Source organism: Panthera pardus, unplaced genomic scaffold, assembly GCF_024362965.1.
Source record: "Panthera pardus isolate Hobbes unplaced genomic scaffold, ASM2436296v1 HiC_scaffold_10, whole genome shotgun sequence".
Lineage (NCBI taxonomy): Eukaryota > Metazoa > Chordata > Mammalia > Carnivora > Felidae > Panthera > Panthera pardus.
The window spans coordinates 11,029,696-11,045,959 of record NW_026526655.1 but is presented as its reverse complement, the minus strand read 5'-3'; the positions used below and the strand labels follow the sequence as shown (position 1 = coordinate 11,045,959).

The 16,264-nt window shown below is 43.6% G+C and overlaps 1 protein-coding gene and 1 long non-coding RNA gene across 4 annotated transcripts in view; one reads left to right on the top strand and one right to left on the bottom strand.

The window, feature by feature from the left end:
• Positions 1-16,264, top strand: part of DAW1 (dynein assembly factor with WD repeats 1) — a 63,835-nt gene that overhangs the window by 30,687 nt on the left and 16,884 nt on the right. For 2 of the 3 annotated variants that reach the window (XM_053904152.1, XM_019445691.2), the window contains exons 7-13: positions 779-886; positions 3,095-3,201; positions 4,319-4,421; positions 5,499-5,613; positions 12,466-12,542; positions 14,796-14,958; positions 15,333-15,549. In XM_053904152.1, the coding sequence (XP_053760127.1) occupies positions 779-886; positions 3,095-3,201; positions 4,319-4,421; positions 5,499-5,613; positions 12,466-12,542; positions 14,796-14,958; positions 15,333-15,367 (708 nt within the window). In that variant the 3' untranslated portion in view covers positions 15,368-15,549. Of the gene's footprint in view, positions 1-778; positions 887-3,094; positions 3,202-4,318; positions 4,422-5,498; positions 5,614-12,465; positions 12,543-14,795; positions 14,959-15,332; positions 15,550-16,264 lie in introns of those variants that run through there. The other variant, XM_053904153.1, reaches the window with a different exon arrangement.
• On the bottom strand, positions 4,950-6,837 carry LOC109264950 (uncharacterized). Its single transcript, XR_002078944.2, has 2 exons — positions 6,338-6,837; positions 4,950-5,508 (listed from the first exon to the last, which is right to left on the bottom strand). It is a non-coding gene; the product is annotated as an uncharacterized LOC109264950 (long non-coding RNA).

The window sequence follows — 16,264 nt, the reverse complement described above, 5'->3', positions numbered from 1 at the left end:
ACGCAATGGCAGTTGCTACGGTTGGTGGGAGTCTTAGGGATGGTGCAGTGGAAAGACAGGGAGTGAAGGTATCGAGGATACTGGCAGGAGCCATGTTCTCAGGGTGTCAGCTGAGTGGGGGATGAGGGCCCGGGAAAAGGCAGGGGTCTGAATGAGATGGAAAATGTCCTGGGGATGGCTTGGTGAGGAAGGAAGCGGAAGTCCTGGGAAATTGTAACTCGGGATTGATGTATTGGTAGTGAATTTTCTAGGGGAAGTGATGTCAAAGTCCAGGGTGTGGCCATGGGAGTGATTATGAAAGGGAGAGCAGGGTCACGGGTCTGGGGTACTGGACTGGTGCCTCACAGGAAGGCCGCGTAGGACTTGGACTTGAGACTAAAATCCAGTAGCCAAAGTCCTTGGTGAGTGAGGGGGAGGGTTGAAAGGACTGTGAAGTTAACACCCAGGAAGCCGGAAGCCAGAAAACACGAATCTCATCTCGAAGGAGATGGGTTCGCTTTTGTTCGTGTTCTGTGGTCTGGAAGCGGGGAGGGACGCCAGTGCCCCTGAAATCCTGAGCCGGGTGCCGTGGGAGAGCAGGAAGCTTCTTCCCAAGAGGAGAGTGCTTCGGGATTGAACCGGCACAAGGCAGGCCACCCGGACCTGATGTTTCACTGCGTGGTTTACAAAGAATTAGGCTGAATCCAAGGTGGTTGCTTCCCGAAGCTTTTCTATGCAAAATTGACGGCGGCGTAAAACTCTTCTCTCTCTCAAATCTCTTCCACTTCCTGTAATTCAGGTGTGTTTGTCATTCAATCCTCAAAGCACCCTCGTGGCCACTGGCAGCATGGACACAACAGCCAAACTGTGGGACATTCAGAACGGAGAGGAAGCGCTCACTCTGACGGTACGTTCAAAATGCCGACAGCCTCCGGAGCCTTGCATTTTCATTCGCCGCCCTTTAGCACCGGCCTATCATTTGAGTTTGTTTCTATTTTTGTGTTTATTGCAAACTGACCTCTTGGGCTTTCAGACTCTGCAGTGAAAAGAGTGTCCCGGTTGGCTTGCTGGCTCTTCCAAAAGGCTTTGATGGGAGAGCTGGGGAAGCCACGTGGGCTCTTTCCTGTGACTGGCTTTAGTCTCTAAAGCATACCAGCTGTGACTTAAAGCCACCGCCGTCTTCCTGGCTTAAAGCCAAGTAGGAGGAGGCTGGCACTTTCTGGAAGGGGCGGAAGTGGAGAACTTGCCAGAAGATTCCTTAAACGGATGACTGCTCGCTCCGTCCTCCACCACTCCCCACCCCCTCCAGTCTTAGAAGCCTTCTGTGTTACAAAGTCTGAAATGACAAGGGGCCAGTGGAAAGAGGAGCAAGGCCACAGGGCACCGCCCATAGCCCCGGTGCTGCCTGTCCCCACAGGGGCCTCTGTCCACTGCCACGAGGCGTCCAGCACTTGCCGGCCGCCTCTGCTTCTCCCCACCGCAGCCCACACCCCCGTACAAAAATAGGGTGATTCTCTGTGCCAATCAGTGGGAACTGCTAGCTGGAAAACCCAAGTCTTATCCTTCCAAATTATAAACGGACATTAAACACAGGACCCCTCTCCTAGGAGAGCTTTTTCCAAGAAAGTGACAAAATGGCCCGGAGAGAGAAAAAGCACCCTTTTTAACTAACGCCGAGGGATTCAGAGTGCCAGCCTTAATTAGCGTAAGCATCCTCTTTCGCTCTTCGTTCTCATCCTGTCCGAGGGCGGCTGCCTCTGCATTACCTCCACTTTCAGACACATGCCTGACAGTCCTCGAAGGACGCATCTGTCCCTGCACACCTACACCTGCCTGCCGCCAGAGAACACATTCGTTTCGTGTGTTCGGAATTGCAATGTTCAGCCACATTTAGTTTTTTGCCATTCGGGATCAACCAGAAATTTGATTTGTAAATGAACCTTTCCGCTACTTAAAAAAGTAATACATGTTAATTTGCTACAATAATTAGAGAAACAAGGGAGACACTGCAGAGTAGAATCTGCTGCAGAGAAGGGCTTCTTCGGATTGTCTCAGGACGTCTGATGCATCAACCGTAGACAGGGACCAGGTGAAAGTCAGGCCAAAGGCCAGATATTTATTAACCTTTTGATGTTAAGTCATCATAAGAATATCCTTTAATTTTTTTTCAATGTTTATTTCTGAGAGATAGAGAGAGAGAGAGAATGAGTGAGGGAGGGGTAGAGAGAGAGGGAGACACACAATCCCAAGCAGGCTCCAGGCTCCGAGCTGTCAGCACAGAACCTGATGTGGGGCTCAGACTCGTGAACTGCGAGATCACGACCTGAGCTGAAGTCAGACACTTAACCGACCAAGCCACCCCGGTGCCCCAAGAATATCCTTTCTTTAAGTTATTAACTTTATTTCACAAACTTGCCTATTGTTAACCCATAAAGCGCACAGCCCTTTTATTTTTTTTATAATCATTTTAAGTTTATTTTTTGAGAGAGAGAGAGAGAGAGAGAGAGAGAGAGAGAGAGAGTGTGTGTGTGTGTGTGTATGCAAGAGAGCTTGAAGGAGAGGTAGAGAGGGAGGGAGACAGAGAATCCCAAGCAGGCTCCACACTGTCAGTGCAGAGCCCAACACGGGGCTCGATTTCACAAACCGTGAGATCATGACCTGAGCTGAGATCAAGAGTCAGATGCCTAACCCACTGAGCCACGCAGGCTCCCTGCATACAGCTCTTCTAAAAGTGTTTTTAAGACAATGTGAAAAAAGCCCTCTGATTTCCCAAATCATGCTCTCGCCCTGTCTATTCAAACAGAAACAAACATTTAAAAAAACAAACAAACGGCCGTACTATGTAAAATTGACTTGATTTAAGTGTGTAAGTCAACTTTGAGAAAAATTTAGTCAAGTGCCACTTTCCCCAAACTCTAGTTTTCAAACATTTCCCCGGAAGGAAACCTGTGCCCATTTGCAATCTCTCCCTATTGCCACCCCCAGTCAACCACTAATCTTTTTTCCCCCTATAGAGTTTTGCCTTTTCTAGCATTTTCTTATCAACTAGGATATTGTGCATTTGTAGGGAGAGTTTTTCCACAGGTGTGCATGACAGTATCCACTCTCTTTCTAGGGACATTCGGCTGAAATCATCTCTTTGTCCTTTAACACCTCGGGAAACAGAATCATCACAGGGTCTTTTGATCATACAGTTGCAGTGTGGGAAGCTGAAACTGGAAGGTATTCTGTGTCTTTAGGAATATTAAAACCTGTGGGGCGCCTGGGTGGCTCTGTCGGTTAAGCGTACAACTTCGGCTCAGGTCACGATCTCATGGTTCGTGGTTCGAGCCCCACATCAGGCTCTGAGCTGTCAGAGCCTGGAGCCTGCTTCGGATTCTGTCTCCCTCTCTGCCCTACCCCTGCTCATGCTCTCTCTCTCTCTCTCAAAAATAAAATAAGAAAACATTAAAAAAATTTTTAACACCTAAATCAGAGGGTTAAGAAGACAATCTTTGCCGTTCATTAGTTTAATCTTATATCTATTAAGTGTGCTTTGGATTCTATAGGAATAGGACACACCACAAATAAATTAATTCATTATTTAATGGTATTTCCGATCCATAAAACATGTGTATTTTCTTAGAATTCTGAGCAAATAATGCCACACAGCAACGTACAAGGAGAATGTTAACAGTAGCCTGGGTGTATGGCTGTTACTCATTCTGTATACTATGTAATCAAATTTCAGTGGCTTGTCATTACGGTAGGCATGGGTATCAGGAGTAAATAAAATCATGGCTAATTTCCCCTACTTAATTTAGTCCACGAACTTCAATTTCCTCCCTAATTATTTTTGGTTCTAGTTGCTAAGATGTTAACTAAATTAGACTATTTGTTCTATAAAGCTCTACCTTGGACCTGTCTGCATCTTGATAAGGGGGCTAATTATCAGGGGTAGCAATCAAGATGGATACAACAAGAAATGAGAGAAAAGGAGGGGCCCTTCAGACACTCGAGGGGAAGTTTCTGAACTACCAGGGGGTCCGCTCATCCCGCTTCCAGAATTTCAGACGATCTTTATTATTTTTTACCCATGGCTTTCTGAGGTCTTGTCTTAAGTAACGTTGCCATCTTTGAGTGCTTAAAGTTTTGGTATATTTCTGCTGAAATGAAATGAGTAGCCTAGTTGACTCTTTTTGAGCTATAGTAAAGCCATCATTGTTTGGTCATCAAAGGTGTTATTTTGTAAAAACCAAAGTTTAGATTCTTACACCCACAGGGGGCTAGACATCATTATTTGGGCACATATCCTGACGTGTGGCATCGTTCACCAGCATGCATCCTTTCCATTCTGCAGGAAGGTGTATACCCTAGTTGGGCATTGTGCTGAGATTAGCAGTGCTTTATTCAACTGGGATTGCTCTCTGATATTAACCGGCTCTATGGACAAAACCTGCATGGTGAGCTCAAGAAACACCTTTGCTTTACAGTTCTTGTGTGCCTGCTTTTACTGTGTCAGACATTCCCTGCAACATTAACAAATCTCAAAGGTACTGTAAAATTAAGATATTAATTTATAAATGATAGTTGGCATTAAAAATTTTTTTTAAATGTTTTATTTATTTTTGAGACAGAGAGAGACAGAGCAGGAGCAGGGAAGGGGCAGAGAGAGAGGGAGACACAGAATCCGAAGCAGGCTCCAGGCTGTGAGCTGTCAGTACAGAGCCCGACGCGGGGCTTGAACTCACAAACTGCGAGATCATGACCTGAGCTGAAGTCAGACGCTTAACTGACTGAGCCACCCAGGCGCCCCCTTTTTAAAAAAATTTTTTTAATGTTTTATTTATTTTTGAGACAGAGAGGATAGTTGGCATTTTTAAATGTTGTTTCTGATCTCCCGAGTTTAAAGAAACTATGTAGTAAAACAATGTTAATTGAATCAGATCAAACAATGTTAATTATTACAAGATCTTTAAAAAAAAATAAAAGGCATGTTATTTTTCTTTATTCTCTCTGTTCATTTGTTGAACTTTGATTAGAGGCAGTCTCAATGAGGCTCAGCACCACGTCTCCCTGCCTTTAACTTTCTTTTGCTAAGAGCTTATGCTCTGGAATTATTATTTGATTACACATCCAATGTATTATAACCTTAGTGTACTTTTCATGTGCTGGCGTTACAGTTTTAGATCAAGCTCCTTATCATTTTATGACCTTCTTATGAAAAGAGGACACTTCCTCTCCAGTCAGCGGAGCAGGCACTTTGAGATTTTTCCTACTATCGTGGCAGATTTGTACTACCCATCCTAAATGTCTGTCTCTGATCTTCTCCTGGTCCAAAGTGTGCCTTGTTAGTTGGTTGGCTGTGGTCTCTTGTCATGAATCCAGATAGAATTAACAGAACATGTGAAAATGATACACATGATCTTGGCCCAGTTATTTAGCCAGCCGTACGCATGTCATCAAGACTACTACTTGCTGTTTTTGCACTTCAGACAGGAAGTTATCATAGTCGTCTCTCTTTTTTTTTTTACTTGTAGCTGTGGGACGCTGCAAATGGAAAATATGTGGCAACATTAACAGGCCATGATGATGAAATACTAGACAGCTGTTTTGATTACACTGGAAAACTTATTGCTACTGCTTCAGCCGATGGTAGGTCATCGGTTCATACATTTAATTTATGGGGGGGGGGATTTATGCTTTGTTTGAGAAACATGTATAATTCTACACTATAGGTCATCTACCTGATGACCAGCTGTGGTACAAACCACATGTGCCTCATCTCTGTGATGTTGGTATCTATGTCCGTATGGTATTCTTGGTAACCATGTCACGATATCTGCGTCACCTCCTTGGCAACCACGTCTGGTGTTATACTCGGTCTTCACACCTCCTTGATGACTGTGGATGGTGGTATATCCTGGATTATCTCCCTAATCCTGCATTATGCTACACTGTGTTGACCTCATCAACTTGACCACCATCCACAGAGCTATAATAAGTCTGTATTATCTCCTGTATCCACACGTGCTGCTCCATTATGTATAGCGCACTTTTGTGACGAACACACATGATGCTGTGCTATACGTCATCTTCTCCCTTACCATTGATGAGTCTACACTGTATCTGCATCATCTTATTGGTAACCGTGGACTGGTGGAAAACTGTGCGTGCCTCAACTCATTGAAGACCACATATGATGCTACAATACATCTCTGTCATCTTCCTGTTGACCGTGCATATTATTATGTCCATCTCATCCCTCCAGGACACAAGTTACAGGGTATGTCTACTCCAGCCCTGGGTCACCAAGTAAGACCCTACATTATACCACATCCCCTCCTGATGGCCGTAAATGATAACACACCATACTCACATTTTCTTAAAAACCATGCACGATATTCCATTTCACTCCATCATCTCCTTGATTGCTGCCTAGGAGGTATCCTCTCCTTGATAACCATGTATGGTTACCATGAACTCACCTTGCTGACAAATAAATATGAAGTTACACCATGTCTTTGACATGTCACTGAAAGCTGCATATCATGCTATGTGACATCTGTCCCCCCTCATTGACAAACATCGGTATTACAACATTATGAATACACTCTGTCTTGGGTGGTAATTTATTATACTAAACAACAGGTCACCCTCATAACTATGTATTCCTGACAAGCATGTAAGAGACTCCACGACTTCTGCACATTTGCTGGCAACCCTGTCATTATGTCCACATCACGTCCTTGACAGCTGCATGTGATGACACATCTGCACCATCTCCTTGGCCAGCATACGTGACGCTATACTAAGTCTATGTCATCTCATGACATCACACAACCATGTGTGATGCTCTTCTTTGAGTCATCACTCTGATAATAAAGTATGATGCTACACTGTGTCATCTTCCTGAAGACTGCAGGTCATGCTACCCCACACCTGTGTTATCCAGCTGATGACCACGTATGCAGCTGCACCACGTGTGCATAATTCTTTTAATAGCCACCTACGATGCTACATTGTGTCCGCACCGTAGACCTGAGGATTACGTTTTAAGTTACACCATGACTTTGTTATCATTTAAAGACCACACTGGACGCTGCACTCTTATCTGCCTCATCTCCTTGGCAAGCTGGTGCGGTGCTATCCAAAGTCTACCTAATCTCCTGGGTAACCATATGCAATGCTGTTCCATGAGAGACCTCACCTTGGTAGCCAAGTATGATGCTGAACTGTCATCTCCCTGGAGACCAAATGTGATGCTACACTGTGTCCATATCATCCACCTGATGACCATGAAGGGAGCCACATAAGTCCACATTATCCCTCTAATGACCACGTATGATGCTATCTTGTGTCTATATCATATACCCGACCGCTATGTTTTAATTTACAGTCCTTGTCATTCTCTTTAAAATCTTGTATGATACTACACTATACCTTCATCTAATCACTTATAACCATGTATGATCCTCTGCCATATCTTCACCACTTCCTAGAAATTTATGTGCGACGCTGTAATATTTCTACCTCATCACCTCGGCAAACATGTCTTCAAGGTCTGCTATGTCTGCTTCACCTCATTTACAAAACGACATGATTCCACATCATGTCTGGATTGTGTTTTTGAAATCTGCTCCTCAGGCTATACCTTTTGTGTCATCTTGAGTGCTACGTGTGATGCCCTAGTGCCTGTCATCTCAATGGTAGGCTCGTATAACGTTACTCTGTGTCAACAATCAATAACGTTATGTGATGCTTAAGTGCTCGCTACCCTCCCTTAATGATGGTACACTCTGATTGCATCATCTCCCTGGCAACCAGATATAATGCTACACTGTGTGTCATACCCTGATAATTACATCATCTCCCTGACAATCAAGTAAGGTGTTGTGCTGTTTCTGTGTTATCTCCTAAAACACATGTATGATGTTCTACTATGTCTCATGTTCTTCCTAGCAACATATAAAGCTATATCATTTTCTTGATAATCATGTATAATGTCTATACTAGGAGAGATTCCTTGATGACTGTGCATGATGCTACATGATATATGCACCATATCCTAGAAAACCATGCTACATTATGTGAAACCCCCTGTACAAGTATGTGTCATGCTCTACGATTACTACATCACCCCTTTAACAACCCTGCACCATGCGACTAAACTATTTCTGTATTATGTCTGTGATGATCATGTATGACGCCACACTATGTCTGTGTCGTTTGGAAAACAGGATATGGTGATGCGTTATTTCTGTGTTACTTTTCTGTCTATTATTTGTGATGTTGAAATTTATGTGTCTTGTATTCCTGATCAACACCTATGACATTACAATATGTCTGTGGCGAGCCTATTATATCCACATATGACACAAGTTGTGCCTATATCGTCCCTCTGATGACCACATACGACACCGCACTGTGTGTCCTCTCCCTGATAATGTACGACACCACGCCGTATTTGCATCACTTCCCTGACAGCCAGGGTGATGCTACACCATTTCCGGTCATCTCCTTGACGACCACGTACGAAGCCATGCTGTGTCTCATCATGTCTTGGCCAGCGAATGAAGCTATAGACTCTGTTTGCATATTTCTTAACAGTCATGCGTGATGCTCTATTATAAGGAATCTCCTGACAATCACGTATGGTGCTGTGAGATATCTGTGTCATCTTGCCCACCGCGCACGACCCTGCACTGTCTGTGGCCAGCCCACATGATGGCATCCTGTAACTGCATTACCTCTTTGATAACTGTATTCGTTTGCCAGGGCTGCCATAACAGAGTACAACAGACTGAGTGGCTTAAAAGACAGACATTTCTCTTCTCACAATTCTGGAAGCTACAGGTTCAAGATCAAGGTGCTGGCAGCGTTGGTTTCTTCTGAGGCCTGCAGATGGCAGTTTTCTCCCTGTGTCTTCACATGGTCTTCCCTTTGCACGTGTCTGTGTCCTAATCTCTTTTTCTTATAAGGGCACTGGCTATATTGGGTTAGGGCACACTCTAAGGACCTCATGTTAATCTCATCTCTTCTTTAAAGACCCAATCTTGGGGCACCTGGGTGTCTCAGTTGGTTAAACGTCCGACTTCGGCTAAGGTCACGATCTCGTGGTTGGTGGGTTTGAGCCCCGAGTCAGGCTCTGTGTTGACAGTTCAGAGCCTGGAGCCTGCTTCGGATTCTGTGTGTCCCTCTCTCTCTCCCCCTCCCCGGCTCGTACTTTGTCTGTCTCTCTCTTAAAAATAAATAAGCATTTAAAAATTAAAAAGAAATAAAATAAAAAGACCCAATCTCCAAGTAAGTCAACTTCTGAGGCACGGTGGGTTGGAAATTCAACATATGAGTTTTGTGGGGACCGCAGTTTGGCCCAATAACAGCATGTGTGACATACAGCATGCTTGTGTCTTCTGCCTGAAGACTTCTCTTCTTGCAAATCCCACAGTATGACATGTCTGCATCGTGTCTTTGATAATCATGCTACACTCTGCCTGTATCATCTTTTAACCTACTGTATACGATGCTACATTGTGACTTCCCCACCTCCCGAGAGCCATGGATGATGCTATACCAGGGATAAACTCCCTGAAGACAGTGAATGATGCTTCTTGACGTCTGCATCCTATCCTTGACAAAAACATGAGATGCCACACTCTGGATCATAGGGTGTGCGATTACCCCAGAATGTTTCAATACATACATAATGCTCTGCCATTCTTCGGGTCTTTGACAACCTCGTAAGGGTATATGCTGGATATCCTATACTGTGTTTATATCATCTCCTTGATAACCATGGGGAGCGCTATGCTATTTTGCATCATCTCCTAGACAGCTAAGTGTGATGCTAAGTGTGACAGTATGTGTCATGTCCATGATGACCACCATGTATGATGCTCCAATATATCTTGCCACCTGTTGATGACCCCATATGTTGCTACGCTGTGTGTTTTAATCTCTTTGGACAAGCATACATCATGCTATACTAGGTCTGCCTCGTCTCTGTGATGGCCACATAGGACACTACGTCTGTGTCATGCTCCCATGAATGCGTAGCATGCTGTGCTATGATTGTGTCATCACCATGTCAACACGCATAAGCCTCCACTGTGTCTAAGGCATCTCTTTGATATTCACATATGATGTTTTATCATGTCCAATTCCTTCGTGACTCCAGGGGACTCTACGTCATGTCCATGTAAACTTCTTAACAGCCATTTCAGGAATTCTAGCAAAGATGGAAGGCTTTTTGGGGGGGGGCGTGATTTGTTCTTAGTTTTCCTGCATTTGCTCCTTGTGGCTAACATACTGTTAAGCAGTCGCGTATCTTTTGTGTTACAATGACTTGCAGAGTTTTGCCAGTGATTCATTTTAATTACACAGTCTTTATGCCACCTGTGTCTCCTTTTTAAAAATTACATTTGCATGCTTATTCTCTTACTCACTAGGACTTTTCAAAGGTGATCCTTTGATCATACATAAAGTTCTTTCTATGCTCTGGAATTATAAACACCCTGAATTTGAGAGTTCTACTTTTTCAAAGTAACCACTTACTTTTTCATCTTATCACAGAGCTTGGCTTTTTAAAAATCATCCCTTAACTGTAATTAATCTACCCTTTTCATTTTAAATACCATTCTCACTTATACAAAAAAATCCATTCGACACAAGTAGAGAGGGTACCTACTTTGTGCCAGGAATCGTTTTAGGAGCATGGGCTAGATCAATGAGCAGAAGAGAGAGGAATCCCTTCCCTCATGGAGCTGTACTGTGGAGGGGGAGACAAGGAAGAATACCATACATGTGTTTTACATAGAATGTGAGGATATAGAGAATGTTAGATTATAAAGAATGTTAAATTATAGAGAATGGCAGATTAGGAAGCATGTCAGGACTTTGTCAGCACTAGGGGGGCAGAAACAAGCCGGGTCTGGAGATCAGGATGCTGAGGGATGGGTAAGAATGAACTGCGCGTTCAATTCTTCTCCTTTTGTTTTCTCTACCATCTGTTAAGCCCCCCTAGCAGTGATTCCATTCTTTCCCTGTTCAACAAGACGTTGCTTCAAAAAAAAATCTTCTTCTTCTCTTTTGGCGTGTGTTGTGAGCCTCTTCCCATTGTGTACCTTCTAAGAAGTCTTGATGCTTAGGAAATCTTGTTTACTTAATCTCTGGTTCCTGCCCCACACCCCCTTCTTAAAATTGGATCCATTCAACTGGGTTAGTTACCTGTGCAGCTACATCTGTGTGTATATATATCACCTTTTTCTTCCTCATTGGAATCGTTCTCAAGACTGAATTATTTTTTGGTGTCCTATTCATATTTCTGTCTTTTTAAAATCATAGTTTCAGACTATATTATTTCTGTCTTGCCTGGGTTTAAAATGCTTCTGAGAAATTTCGAGAATGACTCTATGTAGAATATTCACTTTTGTTGTATTAACACATTCTTAAAACACGTTGGTCACTTGAAGGTTTTTGGAATGTCCAAGTAGCAAGTTTTATATTTTTAGTCATATTGATTGTACAATAGCACTTTTCATCTACTCCTTCCTGAAGTTGACATTGTCAGAAGGGCAAGTACAAAATTTACTAAGATATTTTGTTCTTCTCTGAATGAAAATTAAGTAACCAAAATTTGTTATCTTTGCTAATTTTGCTTCTATCTAATGTTTTAATTGCACTAATTTTGCCTCTGTGTAAAGTTATAATTGCAATAAGAGAGCAGCCTTCACCTGGCTAGATAAATTTTAACTTTTTTCTGATAATTTTACTACTGCTGTTTTTCTCCTTCTACACTTGTTTAACTCCTCCACTCCTTAATTCTAAAGAAATGTATATACCTCTCCCTCCCCCCTTCCTTCCTTCCTTCCTTCCTTCCTTCCTTCCTTCCTTCCTCCCTTCCTTCCTTCCACCCACCCATCCATTCACCCACCCATCTATCCATCCATCCACCCACCTATCCTGTATCCACTTAATGGGTGTCTACTGGGAGCTTGGCACTTCTGGGCACTGGAGAACATCTGGGAACAAACCATTCTACTAGCTCTTTCTGCAGAAAGGCATCCCTAATGCCTATTCTTTGCCCAGCAAGTAGTGGCTGTTGTTCCTTTTCAAGAAGGCCTCCTGAACCTTCTGTGCCCTTACACGCTTTTTGGTGTGTGGTGCTGGTCTGGTGGCTTATTTCATCCCCAACTTCTCAAAACTTGTTTTGATTCTCCCCTTTCTCTTTAAGATCTTCTTTCTGGATTCCTTCCCTGCCTTTTCGACCTTGGAACCCATTGTTTCTTCTAGTAAGCTCAGGACTATAGACGCACCCTCTTCCCCCTCTTCTCCCGCGGTGGCACCAGCTTGCACGGACAGTTTCAGGTGGTGGCCCTCGCCGCAGGAAGGGAGACAAACACACAGAGCCTGTATGTCAGAAGGATAGATATTTACATAATTCAAAGCACATGGTTCAAAGTTCTGTATTGCACATGAATTCATATGTATCTCCACTCTTTCAAAAAGGAACGGCAAGGGTTTTCAGTGCAGCCACAAGGAAATGCATTGCCAGATTGGAAGGCCACGAAGGTGAAATTTCAAAGGTGAGTTGCCTTCTCATCTGGAGCAGTTTCTTTAGTTAAAAAGAATCGAATGCATAGTGGTCTGTTGGCACTAGGGTTTGTCCAATTATCCTACTCTTTCTAGAAATCATAAAAACGGTATTTTTAAGTGTGACCTCAAACTCAGCATAATAAATGATTCCTAAAATCTTTAAGACAGTTTAAGACAGCGTTTTTTCTCAGCCGTCAGCAAAGGATCGAGTTAGCGGACGATACTTATTAAAGCCATTTAAGAAACTTGTGAAGTACTTTTCTCGGTCTTGGCTGACACGCAGGTGTATATTATGCACAATAACATGCTGTTCAGCAAGTATCAAGTGTGCTGTGAATTCAATGCAATTGAGAAAGTGCGTCCGGGAAATATTTAATACTTCACAGTTTAAATTTTTTTTAAATGTTTATTTATTTTTGAGCGAGAGAGACAGAGCGTGAGGTGGGGAGGGGCAGAGAGAGAGGGAGACACAGAATCCGAAGCAGGCTCCAGGCTCTGAGCTGTCAGCAGGGAGCCCAACGCAGGGCTCGAACCCATAGACTGCGAGATCGTGACCTGAGCCAAAGTCAGATGCTTAACTGACTGAGCCACCCAGGTGCCCCAATACTTAGTAGAGTTTAAAATGACCTGTTTTGAAACTTCAGAGCTGTAGCTTAGGATTTTGTATAAGCTTCACCCATACGTGATTCACAGAGCAGAGACTTCCAATCAGTGACCTGAAGTTTAGCCATGTCCTGTGACAATTTTGGAAAGATCTGGACATGGGGACCCTCCACTGCCACCCAGTTCAGCCCAGTTCTTTGGTCTTGTACCTGAGATCAGATTTGCTCCTTCCTTTCAAAGTATCATTTTGATGGCTTCAGGTCCTGGAAGGCTGCCCCTAGACCCTGGAACTGTCCCTGTGGTGCTCCCCACCAACCCACGCCCCCCTTCCCCCATACCTGCTGCTGGTGGCCCGGAGCTCAGGAGCTCCTGTCTTTCAGGGTTGGTCTCTAAGGCCACGCAGAGCACATCTTCTCCATAGGCTGGGGGGATGGGCAGGAAGGGAGAGAGGGAAGTGTGGATGTGGGAGACAGCCTGGGAAGAGAGCCCAGACTGTGCTTCTGAGTGGCTGGTCTAATAACTTGACATGCACGATGTGTCCTACTCAACAAGTGCACATGTTTTTGCGTATGTGTGAATATGAAGAGTTCTCAAACTCTGTATTATTGCATTTTAGGCTTATATATTTTAAAAGAGAGAGAAAGAGAGAGAGCACAAACGGGGGAGGAACAGAGAGAGAGAGAGAGAGAGAGAGAATCCCAAGTAGGCTCCACATGGTCAGCATGTAGCTCCATGTGGGCTCAAACTTACAAACAGTGAGATCATGACCTGAGCCGTAATCAAGAGTCCAATGCTTAACCAACTGAGCCACCCAGGAGCCCACTGTGTGGGCTTTTTGATAGCAAAAAGCTTTTTGATAGCTTCCACTGTGCTAGGCGTTGTACTGGGGACATAAGGACAAAAAAAAAAAAAAAAAGCCATGGCCTTGAGCCTTTCCCTCATCAAATTTTTAGCCCTGGAGGATGTGACCCAAATCATTGTGTTATGATGATTTAGAGAGGCTTAGAAGCATGGTGCCCAAAGGAATAGTGAACTGACCATTTCCTTCGACAGCTGCTCAGATACGTTTGACAACACTTGGCACATAGGAGGCACTAAGCACAGGTTTATGCAATGTGCTTTGCTTTGAGTGGCAGTAGAATGAAAGTCCCTGCCTGTAGGCACGGCATTCACTCATTCTGTGGCCAGGTTGAAGGAGGATCTGTATACTTTTGCTTACAGAAAGTTGGGTTATGGGGATGACATGGGGGGTTGGATTTGAAGCAGCCTGACTTGTGTCCTCATCCACACCAGGGCTCTCTTGGTTTGCCTAGAAAGACTTTGGAAAGAGGCTAGGTGGGGAATACTCAAATTAGAAGAGAGCTTTGGTCTTTATCCTTAGAATTGTTGTGTGTGGTGGTGGTGGGGGGGGGTGTAGCCAGTTAATTTCTTCTGTCTAGAAGCATTATTATGTGTTAATAATAATCAAGTATTAATCCCCGCAATATTTTTTCCCATTAGGAAGGAACTATTCTATGTAAGAATAAATGCCAGGCTAGGAAGATGACAGGTGCTTAGTAATGTCCTCTTTTTGCTGGTGAAAAATATGTCGGGAATCATATTACACAAACCTGTGATCCTTTTTCCTTTCTGTCTTGTAGATTTCTTTCAACCCCCAAGGGAATCGTCTTCTAACGGGCAGCACTGATAAAACAGCAAGAATCTGGGATGCTCAGACTGGTCAGTGTCTCCAGGTTCTTGAGGGGCACACTGATGAGATCTTTTCGTGTGCTTTCAACTATAAAGGCAACATAATCATTACAGGTATGGGAAAGAGAAACACATCTGGGTGTTCAAGTTCACTGTTTTTCCATTTGATGGCATCGTTTGAGGGGAGAGCAGAGAGGATAAGCAGAGGGGATGCCTGGGGTGGCTCCATTCTCGTCTTGGCCAATTCCGAGATGCTGTGAATTTCGCTCCTGTGAGTAGGACACAGACTTGCCCAATTTGTGACTGACAGGAATCATTTAAAAAAATTTTTTTCACTCCCCAAATGCCCGAGCTGCTCAAAGGCTCCACGACTGGACACATTGAGTGTATTGATAATTGTCAATGACCCAGAAGATGTTAATTTGTAAAAAGAGAGAGTTAGTGAATGAAATCAAGGAAAAATAACTTTGTGCAATTTGTTTCGTTAGGTAGCAAGGATAATACGTGTAGGATATGGCGTTGACGGAAGAGAGCCGGTTGGTGAGCGGATTTGCCTGTGATGGAGGTGAAGGTAGAGCTTCACAGTTGTCAAGCAAGCTATTTTCATGTTTCACATCTCTTCTTCCGCAAGTCAACTACATGCTGTCCTTAGCTTCACAGATATGACCGTTAAAACTAATAAACTTACATCACGTCTTCATAGTATTTGATGGAAATGGTAGGAGAGACCACAATGTGTGGCCAATGTCACTGGTGATTGGATCTTTGTTTTTATTTTTAGTAGCATCATGATAGTGATAAAGGAAATCAGAGTGATTTCACAGTGTGTCTCAGATTCTCCTTTGAAAGCTCTTATAAAATCTGTTGAATAAAGGTTTTGGAAGCAGTTGTGAATGAATTATCCATCTATATGTATGATGTATGTGTCTCTTGTGATGAGAACTTTTAAGATCTACTGTCTTAGCAGCTTTTTTGAAACATTTTTTAACGTTTATTTATTTTTGAGAGAGCGAGAGAGACAGAAAATGAGTGGGGGAGGGGCAGAGAGAGAGGGAGACACAGAATCCCAAGTAGGCTCCAGGCTCCGAGCTGTCGGCCCAGAGCCCGACGTGGGGCTCGAACTCACAGACTGCGAGATCATGACCTGAGCTGAAGTCGGACGCTTAACTGACTGAGCCACCCAGGTAGTCCCTGTCTTAGCAACTTTCAAATATACAATACAGTATTATTGACTGTTGTCACCATGCTGTATATTACACGTTCAGGGGTTATTTATTTTTAACTGGAAGTTTGTACCTTTTGACAGCCTTTACCAATTTTGCCCACTCCCCAACGCCCTGCATTGGTATAAAGGCATAAACCACCAATCTGTTCTCTGTGTCTATGAGCTCAGTGGTTTTTTGTTTGTTTGTTCGTTTGT